The sequence below is a fragment of the Brassica rapa genome, chromosome A01, assembly GCF_000309985.2.
Source record: "Brassica rapa cultivar Chiifu-401-42 chromosome A01, CAAS_Brap_v3.01, whole genome shotgun sequence".
NCBI lineage: Eukaryota > Viridiplantae > Streptophyta > Magnoliopsida > Brassicales > Brassicaceae > Brassica > Brassica rapa.
Genome location: NC_024795.2, coordinates 29,221,609 through 29,236,335, shown reverse-complemented (window position 1 = coordinate 29,236,335; position 14,727 = coordinate 29,221,609). Strand labels below are relative to the sequence as shown.

Here is a 14,727-nt window from a genome sequence, read left to right as displayed (position 1 = left end):
AAATATGTTTTTTTTTTCCTTCTATTAAGCTAATAGTTAGTAAAGAATTTCATACCTTGCGAATCAGTTATCGATGGAGAAAAACAATTGCCGTGACGTGACGCTGATGACGCCGCCAGTGACTCGTCGTCTGGTGAGCATAATCAGACAATGTTCTTCTGTACATGAAATCAGACAGAAGCGTGCCCGTGTGTAGACGCTGTTTCCATGGGATGGAGTTAGGCCTTCACTGCTGTGTACAACACTGAACTGAACAGATAGACGGATCCGTACGAACTCTTCTCTAAGAACTTAACGCACTGTCTATCTTTTTTTCTTTTAACGCGGAATGTTATTAAGCCATAAAGGCAGTAGAGCAACAAAGTTTCCAAGACAAAAGAAAAAAACCATACCAGTAGGTAGGTGAAAAAGAAAGATAGAAAAATAAAACAGTGGTTGTCGTGAAAGACAAAACACCATGACAAACCACTTACTTCAAACATTGGAAGTAAGATAGCGGTGTACTTCAAACCAGCTACATCTTTACTACCAGCAAGTAATTGGAGAAATATAATCCAAAGAAGAAGAAGAAACAAATATAAATAGATCCCAATTTCCTTTTCTGGAACACTCTCGGTTTCCTTTCTCCAAAACACACTCTCAGTGCCACTATTTATAAATAATGTAGTCTCCAAAACACACTCTCGGTTCTAAACCGTTGGAGTATAATAAATATCAATCCCACATTCCCATAAATACTAGCCGTTGGAGTAAAATATATTTATTTTTATTGAATTTTCTTTTAGTGGACCAAAAAAATTTGCTAAAGTGGGACCAAAATAATTTATTATTTTTAACCGTTGTAAAAAGGTACAATTTCAGCAGCAAAATATCAATCGAATCTATGGTTTTGCTTTGATTATTTTTGTTCGGTTTATTTTCTTTCTTTTTGCTATTAGGAAGAATCAGTATTTTGAAACCCAACCCAGATTTACGGTTAAACCGGTAAACCTGGTGACCAAAAAAAAATATGGTTTGGATTTTATGAAAAATTTAATATTTAGAAATCTGCAAAAGCCCGCAAAACCCCACTAAACTCTGGAACCCGATATCGGTTGTTTAAATAACATTTACTTTTTTTTAATTATGTTTTATATTCTAAGTTTCCAATTAAGAAGTTAGGTGCTGAAAAAAAAAGTTAGGTTTTCTCTTTTGAGTTTTATATTTGTGATTCTTTTTTGTCATCAACAGAACCAAAATTAGTTGATGTGATTTGGTGTTAGTTTATTTCCGTTATTGACTATTTATTACAATAATATTTTATTTTTGTTTATTTTGAATTTGAAGTTTAATTTACTATTCATATTAGACATTTAAATATTTATGAATTTTATGTCTTGTTTTTTAGATATCATAATTCTTACCTTGTTACAGAAAAATTTAAATAGTCTAAACTATTTTTTTTATATTGTGTATGTCAAATGAAAATAAAAATATAGAAACTAAAGTTAAGAAAATATCTAAATATTTTTAAACATGAAATATATACATATCCAAGCTATTATTTTATGTTTTAAAAAACATTTAGGAAATATGAAACTTTATTTTATATATTTTTTCATAGCTAATATATTATTATATAATAAAATTAATTCATTTATTAATCTGTGGTTCACCACGGTCAATCCGCTAACCTAGCGATTTGGTAAGTCGTCCGGTTCCCGGGGTCTGGGGTCGGGTATTAAAACATTGGGAAGAAGTTTAGGCCGAGAAGAAGATACTTTTTAACGTTGATTGATTGAAGAGAGAGAGCCGATTGCATGAAGAGGCAACTGGTTAATCCGAGTTTGACCAATCCGGTTTACGGTTTGATTTCACTTTTGGTTAATCCACAGAACATTCACACAGTCATTTAAACATCATTTCTGATTTCACTTGATCTATTTAAACATCATTTCTGATTACCCTTTCTTCTGTACTTGCAAGTGATTCCACTTAGGCATCAGATTCTGAAGACTATGAATGTATGAATAAACTTGTCAGCTACTCGCTTATTTGCTATATCTATAACGAACATGAGTAAAACAGAGAAGCTAAAAACATATATAAACACACACTTTAGGTTTAAGCAGATCAGTTTACAAAACCGACATCTTCTCATCTGTCTTTTGCCCATCGCCTTCATTGTACAAAGCTGCTGCGAGTCCTGGTTTGGTCAAGTCTTCTTCAGGAAACCAAAAGCCAAACTAAAATATAAGTTTCCTGTTTTTTTTTTATATGAACAGATAATCCAAAGCTACTGCATATACTCTCTTGCTGATATCGTCATCCCCTAACAAGTAAGAACCCTATGAGGATTTGTCAGGGAAGTCTCTGAAGAGAAACATAGGAGTATTCACATTCTGCTTCTTTTGTTCCCATCCAGATACTCGTCTCTGATTCTGCTGTTGTCTTTGTTGTTGTTGTTGTTCCTTCTCCAAGGATGAGAAGGACAAGGATAGTGAGAGAGAAGCTGCATTCTCTTCTTCTGCCTTCTGGCTATTGCTACTTCTATGTTTTTCACTGGCGCTAGGTCCAGCCATGAAGGGCAAAAGGACTCCTGTGGTTGTAGTAGTTTCATCCTCTCCTAGAGCCAGCTCAAGATTTGGGACCATACCGAGTGGTCTTTGTTTGTTCTTGTCATCGCCTAGTGCTCTTGGATTATTGTCTACCATTACAGTATCCTCTTCCTTTCCATCATTCAAATCCAAAGGGAACACGATCCTTTCCGTTGCAACTGGGTTCTTCTTGATCACATTTTCCTCCTCACGGGGACGGGGACCAGATGTATCCCTCCTAAATATGTTACATTCGGTTTCTACTCCTGTGCCTGTCTTCAGCTTTTTATTCGCTGGTCCTTCACACAACCCTTCACTATTCAGATCATCCATGTCCACATTATGGTTCACGTCAGATGAATTTACTCTCCTAGGCCCTGTCAATTCCAATAACAAACAATTCATGAACACAACTAAAAGTTTGTTCTGTTTCCTGACCTCATTACAGCCGAAAGCAAACCCTTATTGTTACCTGAAATCTTCTCATCCTTCAACTGTGGGCAAGAACCTATCTCTCCTTCCTCAGTTTCTTCCACCGCTCCACTATCTCCACCGCCCGCTTCACCCTCTTTAGCATTCTCCTCCTGTTCAAACCCATGAATCCATCAAATATGTGCACACTATTTAGATAAACCTAGAAACTGTCCAAAACGGTCCTGAACACTCTTAATAACTAAAATAGATAACGAGCAAGATATTTACATAACTAGAGCATAAAAACAAACGGCATACGTGATTCAGAAACGAACCGTATAACTAGAGGTGTGATAGAGAACGAGAGACAGATGGCAGGTGTGAATTAGAGGACTAGAATAACCAACCTTCATGCACGATTGCAAGGACTCTCTGTTGCTTGGATTTTCATTGTAAAAGCCCTCACGTGTAGAAAACACTCTCCCCATATTTGGCAAAACATTAGACGCCGGAAGAGGTTTGTTCTTGAGTGGATCAGAACATTTCTTGTTTTTTCCTCGAAATACACCCCAAAGGAAAAAGAACATGTTCCAACCTGTAAACGCCAAGGATATAGCACCTCTAAGCACTTAATACAGAAGTTCAACCCTACTGAGAACAGTGAAACTTGCAACAAATGTATGTTCATGATGTAAAGAGTTCTTACGCTGACAGTTCCGAGGAAGCTGATTGGAGGCAAAAATCAAAAGCTCAACACCCTCGAGGCTTCCTTTTAGAGCTAAATCTTTCTGGATCATGTTATCTACTAGGGGCTTGTAACTTCTCTCATAACTGTGCGTAACAGGCAACAATTACGTTAGGATATAAAGCATTGAAGAAACTAAAACATGAATAAACATATGATCTGAATTCACCTCACGATGTCCTTGGCAAAGAAGAAAAGAGCCACATGGCCTTCCTTAGCACCTATATCTTGAAACTGCGAAGGCCATGTACTTAGCCTGGGTACTTCATTCAAGGTCACTTTTACTGGAAACTGGTTCACCACTTCAGCAACCTTAGGTGATGCTAATGTTGATAGATACGCTTGCATTCCACAATGCATTGCCGATAGATTTCTGCTTTTCCGCACCTCCATCTCCCCTCTGGTCAAAGGAAAAATAATGTTTATCAACAAAAACAATAAAACCAAAACAGAGATCTTCACGAAAAGGAATGAAAACCATACTGCCAAATGTATTCAGGCTCTGGGATGGCTGAGGTTGTCGACAGAACAGATGGGTCAACCCCAGGCAAATCACTCATGACAGGCTTTACAGAATGAAAATGAACCGTAGGCTCTACAGATTGAGAAGCAGCCATTGCATCAGCACTAGCGAGTGGAAACTGCTTTCTATTTACTGCAATCGTCTGCTTGTCTGTCTGTAAATTTGGATGCCCTCTTTGCAAACCCACAGGAAAATCTCTAATGACCGGCTTTACAGAATGTAAATGAACTGCAGGCTCAACAGATTGAGGAGCAGCCATTGCATCAGCACCAGTGAGTGTAGACTGTTTTCTATTTACTGCAATCGCCTGCTTGTCTGTCAGTAAATTTGGATGCCCTCCTTGCAATCCCACCGGCAGATCTCTCATGACCGGCTTTACAGAATGTAAATGAACTACAGGCTCTACAGATTGAGGAGCAGCAATTGCATCAGTACCAGCCAGTGTAGACTGTTTTCTATTTACTACAATCGTCTGCTTGTCGGTATTTAAATTTGGATGCCCTCTTTGCAATCCCACAGGCAAATCTCTAATGACCGGCTTTACCGAATGTAAATGAACTGCAGGCTCTAGAGATTGAGGAGCAGCCATTGCATCAGCACCAGCGAGTGTAGACTGTTTTCTATTTACTGCAATCTCCTGCCCTCCTTGCAATCCCACAGGCCAATCTCTCAGCACCTTCGAGGGAAAATTTTGAAGAGCCCTATCGCAACTAGAATCCACATTAGACACTGACGGCAAATCAGACTGCTCCAAACCACGGTTCTTCCCGAAACTAGGCTTTTTTCGGAGAGCAGCATCGACCGCTGCTCGCAACCTATTGCCTTTATTAACATCCTCGCTAATGTTTCGCGTGGTAGAGAGATTGCTTCCAGAGGAACATGAAGTCTCAGCAGGTTCGGCTGTCTGAATTTTTTGAGATGACAGGTCTTTTAAAGATGACCTTCGGCGACTACCAACAGCGTCTTTGCTATTTTCATTCGTATGTGTATCCCCCACTGCATATGTGAGAAACAAATCTCGAGGTGTCAATCATGATATCTTTAAATGCGGAGATAGTTCACTAGCAGAACAAAAAGCATATAGCAGTAAGATGAAAATGTACCAGAAGCAACTATATCTTCCAGGCGGTTTCGACTTAGATGTCTGGCTTTCTTTGTCAAGCTACCTTCTTTACCATCAGACTGCAAACTCTTCAAATCACGTGCACTATTTGCATAGGAACTGGACGAATTGCCACGTGAGATTAGCTTCTGATCGACTCCGGATGCTTCTGTACTCCGATCTTTCAGTTGCTTTGAACCTTGTACTCTTGAGTCATTGCAACCAGAGCTCCCTACGTCTATACATCTAGTTGACATTGATCTACCTAATTTTCTAGAAAGCCCCTCCTTAGGCATAACATCATCCACTGGTCTCACTTTTGGTCTAGAGCTCGAAGAATTAAACGACTTGGACTTAAAAAGGGAGCCTGCACAAGCTGTTAACAAGGTAATATTATACTACCTGAAAAAGAATAATCAAGAACAAGGAAGAACTGCGTTTGAGAGTTTTTTTCAACATCATATATCCTACCTTTAGGAGATTGGACCTGTGAGTCAGTGGATCGTGTGCTTTCTGTGTCATCACTGGAGTGGCTATTGAAAGATGAGTGATGAGCTAGCTTTCTCGTTGTCTTCTCTAAGCGCTTAAATGATGTTTCCCGGGAAAAAGTGGGCAACCTGGGGAGAACAGGTTTTTTTGGTGAACCTGTTGGAGCCTCAAATGCTTGTCTTTTAGCATCTGGAGCTGCCTCAGGTCTATCTATGGGCCTTTTGCTGGAGCTCTGTGTATTCAAATTTGCCTCACTTTCTTGCTTTCTCTTAGATTCTGCATGTTTCAACTCAAATTCATTAGATAAAAAGGAGAAAGACAAGTTCCGCTAATTCACTACATGCATGGTAAATTATTCACCTTTGTCTCGCTTCTGCTTTTCTGCTTGCTCAGCAAACTTGCATTCTTCACAAAGCCAATCACCCGCTGGAACTTTTTTAAGCATTACTCGCATGCAATAGCTAAAAGTAAGAAAACGCAACTATATCACTAGCAAATAAAGCGCTGCGCTATTAACAATATGATATTCAAACTCCAAAAAGAACTAACTGAAACAGGCTTACGTGTGTTCTGCACCATCACTGCATCTGCTGCAGATAGCAAGCAAATCCTCACGGCCCGCATCTCCACAAGTGTCACAAATTTTCACCTGCTCAACACCAAAGACAACATTTTCACTTGAGATTTCTGTAACTGCGAGATGAAAGTAAAATATTGCAACAAAAAAGCATTACTTACATCAACTTCCTGCGGTTCAGAATCAGCACTCTCACAGTCAGACATAGCTAATGTGTTTGGTTCCTCTCCCTTATTTAAGACAATATTCTCTCCCGATTCCCCAACCATCCCAATTACTGAGTGCGTAGAGCTTTCAACTAAAACACTTTTCTTGACTTGATGATTAGAAGACCTTACAACTTCTTGACTCTCAGAATGCTCAGAGGAAGTATCATGAACAAGATTAAGGCGAGAAGAACGCAATAGATCTCCCTCGTTGAAAGAACACTGGCTCGCCACTACACCATGGGAGTTTTCACCCGGAGACTCTTCTGACACTGAACCCGCATTACGATGCACACAAGACGAACAAGGAGCAGAGCAGACATTACAAGTTCCAGACTCCAATTTATAACGACCTGTCAGACCAATGTAACGATTCCCATCTCTTCTATCAGCCTTCATGAATAACAAAAGAGAGAATGTAATCAATAAAAAGGAAGCAGCTTTACATGAAAAGTTAACGACTTTTTGTTGCTCACATATCGACTAACAACTAAAACATTCATGATACTATCCAAGCAAGATTATTCATGTAATCTAACTCAAATCGTTAATAATAACAAGCTAAGAGAAGAAGATAAACAATCTTACCATACACAACAAAAACTGATGAGCAAGTAGTCTCTCCCAAATTGATTTCTTCTTAGTCCAACTGCAAAAGAACGTTAAGAGCACAAACCCAGACGATTCAATCATGCTGTTATACTACAAATCGAGCACATAATCACAACATTTTGCATCTCAACATGGTTCAATCGAAGATCTACACAAACCCTAACTTACCATTTCCTCGATTATCGCTATCCCAACTCCCTATAAGAACCCTAGTTCCTCTTTAAATCCAGATTCGATTTCGGATTCTCTCTCTCGCACACTGACTCTCTAGCTAGGTACAAGGAGAATCTGACGTGGACATATCAGTACGAAAGAAATAAAAATACACACGCTTCTATCTATACCTATACTCGTAGATACGTACGGACAATACATATAGGTATTATAATAATATACACACGCTAGATTTTCTGTATTTAACTAATTTAGGCGGTGGAAGCACCGTAGCCTAGTGGTTATGGTTTAAAGGCTTCTACACCCAGGTCTGGGGTTCAAATCCCAAACTATGCAATTTCTTGCAGATTGCACAGGAAATCCAGGTTTCAATTCCCGGAGCGAGCGATTTATTCAACAATTATGCGATTACGGAAGAAAGGCTTACAAGAGTTTCTCAACATGGTGCAAGTAAATCCGGCCAGGCGTGATCTTCATAGGACGGCTCAAATGAGGCAGTTAGACGTAGATCCTCATAAGGCAGGTAGTATTGTCGGTAATCGAATCGTCTTTGTAATCTTTCTCATAATTGTAATATCTAAATAAATCTCCGACAAAAAAAAAAAAAAAAAACTAATTTAGGCGAATGTTTTTTTTTTTTTTGTTTAATTAAACACGCAAGGTTTTTAACAAGGGTTTTTTCAAAACGTTTTTTAACAAGATTTTTACAGTGATGAATGATGATGAATCATATTTTTACCTTCACAGCCATGAATGCAATATCTCTTTTTTTTTTTTGAACAACTCCATGAATGCATCTCTACTTTTGAAAAGTAGTAAGATTTCTGCATTGTGAGAAACATATTTATTTAGGTTGGCCAAAAAAAAAAGAGAAACATATTTATAACTAGGGTCGGCCCGCCCTACGGGCGGGAAGTTAGAAAAAAACTATTTTATATGAATTTACATTAATTTTATGAAGCATTTTTCTTAAAAAAATATAGATTGAAAACGATATTATAAATAAAAATAAATAAATAGAATTCAGAGATCATGTTGTTGTTTTTAATAAAATATTTTTAGACTGAATTAAAATGACAGTAACTTTCATTATTCTATGAAGAACAATCTAATATAATAAGATTAATGATGTCCCTATATAATTATGCAATGATCATGGAATTATCTAAACCAAAACAGCCTTTTATTAGTGTGAGTAGCTTGGTCTGTGTGTGTATGTTTTAATTAAAATATGATAGTTTTTTCCTAATGAAAATCATACTTCAACTTCCTAGCCACTCTTTAAATTGAATATGGTATATCGTTATTAAATAAGTTTAGAATTTATTAGATAAGTTTTACTATTAATTTAGAAGTTATGAATATAGTGGAAACTTGCGTTATGAATTAACAATATATTTAAATTAAATGATAATATTGCACGGACGTTTTTATAGCATTCATACTCGTATGTAATAAAGAGCTTATACTGCAGATGCGTGTATTATCTTGCAAAATAGTTTTTTGCATTGGTGTATTAATACTTTGAAATAAAATTGTTTATCGTACAAAGGAAATCGTACAATATTTTTAAATTTCAGAGTGTTCATTTATTCAAATAGCTAAGTAGGAGTAATATATAATAATATGTTTGCGCTATTGTATGAACAAAAAAAGTTAGGAGCACCATTTATCGTAAAATCATGGATCGTAAAATCATGGATCTTAAAAAATAAATTGATGTAAATGGGAAAAAAAATTATATGAGCATTATTTATCATGAAATTATGGACCTTAAAATAAATGGATGAAAATAGATAAATCAAATAATTATTTCTTTTTTTATTTTTGCTAAAACACGTTAACCACATGTGTCTTCTCTAAATAATTAATCGTTATCTGTGTTTTAATGTTGTGTGTGTGGCCTTGGACTTGGTTTTTCATGTAAAAAGTTTGTCCAAGTTTTGGGGTTTTAATAATCAGTTAAATGTTTGTTACATATCGTGGGATTAAATGGCGACTATTATTTGGTGGACCCACTTCCTTTTAATGTTTTTTTTTCTTTCATTCTTATTTCTTAAATATCTTCCACGAAAGACTTTTTTTTTTCTTAAATAACTTTGTAGACATTTCTAAGATCCATTCCATTTTAAGGCCTCATCTTCTTCCTATTGCTAGAACAGGTAAACATTAATTCCCTATTTCCTCTCCGCTAAAAAAAATGGTACATTGATATAAAAGTAGCAAGAGATTACAAAATATTATAAGCTCTAGATAATCCCATGCTCAGAATCTTAAGGCATAACTGACATAAGAAATCCGAAGAGTTAATATGGCCCAAATTTGAGATATGAAAATACCCAATAAATAAAGCGAAGAAGAGAAAGCCCGAATACAAAGCTCAAGAAGAGGAGCCTCTTTCCTTAGTTTGAAGAAGCCCGCTAGAAGGTGATTAATCGACAATGGTGGTCATCAGATGTAAAACCGAAAACCAGAATTGCATAGTTTCAGATGCGAATTTCTCATTTTGATCCCAAAAGAATGAGATTTTGTTTCTGATAAGGGAGTCGATTTGTGAGAAGATTGAAGCTGGCTCTCTATTTATCTCAACGTTTTCTTCTCGTCTCTGTCCGGTTCGTATCATATTATGTTTTTTAAAATTCTGCAGGTTCGTTGATTCTTTAAATCAGATGTCTTTTTTCCAATTTCGATTTAAAGCCTTGAACTTTCTCTCAAGATCTATAGCGGAAGATCATCGATGTCAAACGCCAAAGGCCACCGTCTCTGTTCTAACAACTGGGGTTTCCTCTCCGCAACCATGAATCTTTGCTCCAACTGCTACGGCAATCTATGCCTCAGGCAACAAACTCGCATGAAATCCACCGTCAAATCTTTTCTCTCCTCCTTCGTCGTCACAGATCGTTTCCGTCTCTTCTCTGATGATCTAAACCTCTCGTTTGAAACCCATCAGCCGACCTGAGATAAGGCCAAGAACGTATCGAATACGATGACTCAAACGACAAAACAACCATATATAACTGGATGGACCTTTCATTGTAAGATTAGTAAGATGGTGAGGATGATGATCATGGGACAGAAACTAACCTTTTTATAGGTCGAGTTTCACCGACTCATAGGGGATAAAAAACATTGAATGAGGAATCGTGGTTTGTGTGGGTCCAAGGAGTTAAGAAAGCTCTTAATGGCGATGGAGCACTTCATCCAGTTATGAAGCAGAAGATATTTATTGCAGACGAAACGACAGGAACGAAGATCGACACAGATATTAAAGAACTTCTATTGTAGTTTGACCTTTTGGAGCTTGAAAATACGAAGAACCAGAATTTACAGTCGACATCAACAAAGAAGGAGAACGGAAAACGTGAAAATGTTGTGAGCTTGCGTTGATTTTTTAAACCCAAAAGTAATGTTAGTGAATATTTTTTAAGCCCAAAAGGTAAAGCCCGTGAATATAATATTTTTTTAAACCCCATGAATATAACAAACGAAAAAAATACAATATTAGTGAGCAAACTTAAGCCCAGCACGAAGAAATAAGGCCCATTATTGATAAGTTTAAATGATGCGGCGCGTTTTAGGAAAAGCGGACACGTGTCAACCCCTCAGAGAGCGAGTTTCCAGCTGGATGGCCTAGGAGAGAGGCAGACAATTTTATATATATATAGATGCTTATAAATACAGAGTTGTATGCTCAGTTTTTTTTATAAAAAAATACACTCTGTTTATTCCAAAAATAAAAGTACATTTTTTATTCCAAAAACAAATGATATTAAAATGACTACTTCGTTAATTTCTAAGTTGGGAAAACGGCCGTGTTTTATCGTTTTATTTGGAATAGTTGGGAAAATCATTTTTGGTAGGCCTTCTGATAGATTTTGTAGTAGTGAACGTTTTAGTATTTTGGGTCTGTCTATTTTTTAAGGCCTTTAAAGAATTTTTGTTGTCGCCTGTAAATTATAAATTAAAGAAAATAATATATAAGATTATATCTGAGAAAAAAAAAACAGCTCGTAAAATTCACATATTCAAAATCAAATAGTATTATTTATCACCGTTCATGCCATTTAACCTTGGCTGCGTTTTCCACTTAATATCTATTACATTACTTGATTTTAGTCTTTTCTTTGTGCACTTCACAATACCTACATTTCTTTCATTGAATCATTTAGACTTTTAGCTTGATAGTGTTCATATAATGCTTTACATGCAAGATTATTTTAAATTCAGATCTATCACTATCAAAATGGAAATCTTAAGTTCTGCAAATGATTGTCATGTAAAGTATGACATTAATAAAAACTAAAAAAATTATATGTCTTGTTCATTATTCTGCTATTATAGAGCTTTTGAAATAATGCAATGCAACAAAGATTAAGGTATCTATAGTTTACGGTCTACGATCTCTATAGTTTTTCTTTAACAAATCCACAGTCATATGATATGATGACAACCGTGGATGGTGGTTTACTTTTATTTTCATAAACTCTATGTTTAACTTTTTTTATTAATAGCTCTATATATCCAAAATATAAAAATATGATTGATGTTTGACCAAAAATCTAGTGATGTTGTTAAATTAAAAAGAAAAAGAACAAATAATATGAAATATATTTGAACAAAAAAATGGCCCACAAATATCACATATTCAAAATCAAATAGTATTATTTATCACCATTTTTTTTTTTTGGTAGGAGTATTATTTATCACCATTATCGCCTTTAACTTAGCCGTATTTTTCGCTTTCCATTTCACTACTTGTCTTTAGTGCCTTTTTATTTGCACTTTACCGTTTACATATATTTCCTTAAATCATTTAGATTTTTAGTTTGGTAGTGTTCTTTTGATAACTATTCATATGCAACATTATTTATAACTTAAATCTATCAACATTAAATATTTTTCCTGGTAGCATGCATAATTTGCTGCAAGTTCAAAATATGATGGATATGTGGCCAAAAATGGCCCGCAAATATCACATATTCAAAAACAAATAATCTTATTCTTCACCTTAACCTCGCCGCATTTTCCGTTTCTATTACACGACTTGACTTCTTTCATCTTTATGTTCACTTCTAAGTTTACATACATATTGTTGTTGAATCATTTTAAAATTTTAGCTTAGTCATAATTCAGATCTATCAAACTGAAATCATAGGTTGCACAAATTGTCATGTAAAATAATAACACGAGTAAAAAACGAAAGGAATTATATGTTCCATTCATTTATCTGCTATTTTAGGATGGAATTATTTTTAATAAGCTTTTCGGATGGGCAAAAAATAAGTAGCATAATTAGTAACTACAGTAACCTAATCGTACCCAAAAATCACGGCATGAACACGGGGATTGTCAAATATTGTTCCTAAAAGCAAATTTCCACTAATTTTCTCTATAAGTATCTTTAACCTATACTTTGTTCTAAAAATCATTAGTTCAAAACCAAAAGTTATACAAATGACGAATTCTATTAAATATGTTCTTCTCTTCTTAACTTTGCTCTCTCTACTGTCAGTCTCCAACCTCGTTCAGGTATATTCATAAAACTTTGTCAAAACACATTCTCTCAATTTCGAAATAATTAGTTTTATCAAGAAGAAGAAGTGAATTGTTTATTTTTCTTTTAATTTTAACAAGAACTGAAATTCTATGGTTATATTGAAAGTGAAGCCTTTCTTTGACAGGCTTCTCGTGGTGGTGGCAGACTCCATCCCCAAGGTAGGAACAAAATACTATGTAATTACGATAATACCATTTATTCTAAAGTCACAAGCTGATAATCTGCTGAAAAATACGCAAGCAACAATTATGATATGTTTTGTTGAAATTAATCACAATCTCCTTGTTTCAAAAAAAGAAGAAAAAAAACCACAATCTCTTAAAGTACTAGTATTTACTGACTTGGATATTTTATATGATATATATAAACATGAACATATCAACGATGTGTTTATTTTGTTGTGGCATTGTTTTGGATGTAAACTTCACGCGCAGATTGCAGACCGAAGTGTAATTACCGTTGCTCGGCAACATCACACAAGAAGCCATGCATGTTCTTTTGCCTTAAGTGTTGTAGCAAATGTCTTTGCGTTCCTTCTGGCACTTATGGAAACAAGCAAAACTGCCCTTGTTACAACAATTGGAAGACCAAAGAAGGCCGTTCAAAATGTCCTTAACTTCCTTTTTATAAGCAAATAAACTTTGTATCATCGGTCACTTATATCGTTTAGATATGTGTCTGCTAATTAGTAGACTCTACTTGTCTTACTTTCTCGTTTGATCTTATCGATTGTTGTGCTAAGACGTTATATAAGTTCTATGTTAGGCCTAAGTATTAATTATGGCCCCTTTTAAATTATTACTCAAAGCCTTGCATTCTTTTCTCTCATTTACGGCTTTTACTTCACTCTGGTTTAACCTAAAAATATATATATTTCATTTCGTCTATGACCGGCTCTAATTATGCTTTAATGCTATTTGGTTCGCGTTCTAAATTTAGGCGTTGCACTTGAGGAAAGATGATCTATATATGTATGTGAATATGTCACGAGAGTTATGGAATATTGGTCCCTCACTACGGGCCACCTGCCAAAAACTTTATTGCCAATATAGAAACTTCATACGTACTTATGTGGATGTGTGTCCACATGGACATGAGCTGGACCAGTAAAACAAAAAATAATGGTGTCAACTGTCTATGATTATGAATCGGTGTAGATATTATGTCACATGGAAAGAATGGAGAATTTGTTGAATCTAGATCACAATATTTTTCAAATAATAAGTTGAAAGTATATCTACCGATTTATGTTTGAAGTAAAGAACTTGTCAAAACTAGTTTCTTTTTTTGGGTAAAATGTCAAAACTAGTTATTTGTTCATGCGAAATTTCATACCATATACTTTGTGTCCATTACACATGAACCTATAATATTTTGTGATTATTGAAATGATTTATGTTCTATAATAAGTCCAAGTAACTAGATTTTGAAAGTAGGTATGATTTTATTTGTTTGTTTGGAATTAGGTATGATAAACAACTGGTCCAAGTTTTTTAAGGTGTAGTTGTGGACATCATGATTTATCGGCCATGTTGATATATAGATACATAAATTCTGCAGAGTTTTCCAAACCAAAGTATATATATCCATTTACTGAAATTGATATTCACAAACCAGAAACATAACATCATCATATATATATAAAACATCACTATATATATATATATATATATATAAACTGATATTCAGTAAATAATTCTGACTAATTTTAATATGTTTTCTTTATTTATTTCCTTGTGGTGTACGGTTAGT

General features: G+C 35.3%; 3 protein-coding genes across 6 annotated transcripts in view; 2 read left to right on the top strand and 1 right to left on the bottom strand.

Moving 5' to 3' along the window:
• LOC103842894 (protein SPIRAL1-like 3) overlaps positions 1 to 14,727 on the top strand; it is a 209,522-nt gene that overhangs the window by 134,296 nt on the left and 60,499 nt on the right. The gene's annotated exons all lie outside the window — the stretch shown is intronic.
• Positions 1,888 to 7,629, bottom strand: LOC103843647. 4 transcript variants are annotated; one of them, XM_033281421.1, is made up of 13 exons: positions 7,413 to 7,629; positions 7,221 to 7,281; positions 6,588 to 7,025; positions 6,413 to 6,498; positions 6,210 to 6,310; positions 5,832 to 6,125; positions 5,362 to 5,736; positions 4,219 to 5,254; positions 3,905 to 4,135; positions 3,697 to 3,821; positions 3,326 to 3,585; positions 3,049 to 3,160; positions 1,888 to 2,953 (listed from the first exon to the last, which is right to left on the bottom strand). In XM_033281421.1, exons 2-13 carry the CDS (start codon positions 7,221 to 7,223, stop codon positions 2,328 to 2,330), a joined length of 3,687 nt encoding a protein of 1,228 aa, XP_033137312.1. In that variant the 5' UTR covers positions 7,224 to 7,281; positions 7,413 to 7,629; the 3' UTR covers positions 1,888 to 2,327. The 4 variants fall into 4 exon arrangements, with proteins under 4 accessions (XP_033137312.1, XP_009118644.1, XP_033137782.1 ...); XM_009120396.3 differs by having other exon boundaries at positions 3,398 to 3,585; XM_033281891.1 differs by having other exon boundaries at positions 6,588 to 6,985.
• Positions 12,158 to 13,768, top strand: LOC103843639 (gibberellin-regulated protein 5). Its single transcript, XM_009120383.2, has 3 exons — positions 12,158 to 12,947; positions 13,100 to 13,133; positions 13,410 to 13,768. The coding sequence occupies exons 1-3, from the start codon at positions 12,873 to 12,875 to the stop codon at positions 13,589 to 13,591; spliced, it is 291 nt and encodes a 96-aa protein (XP_009118631.1). The 5' UTR covers positions 12,158 to 12,872; the 3' UTR covers positions 13,592 to 13,768.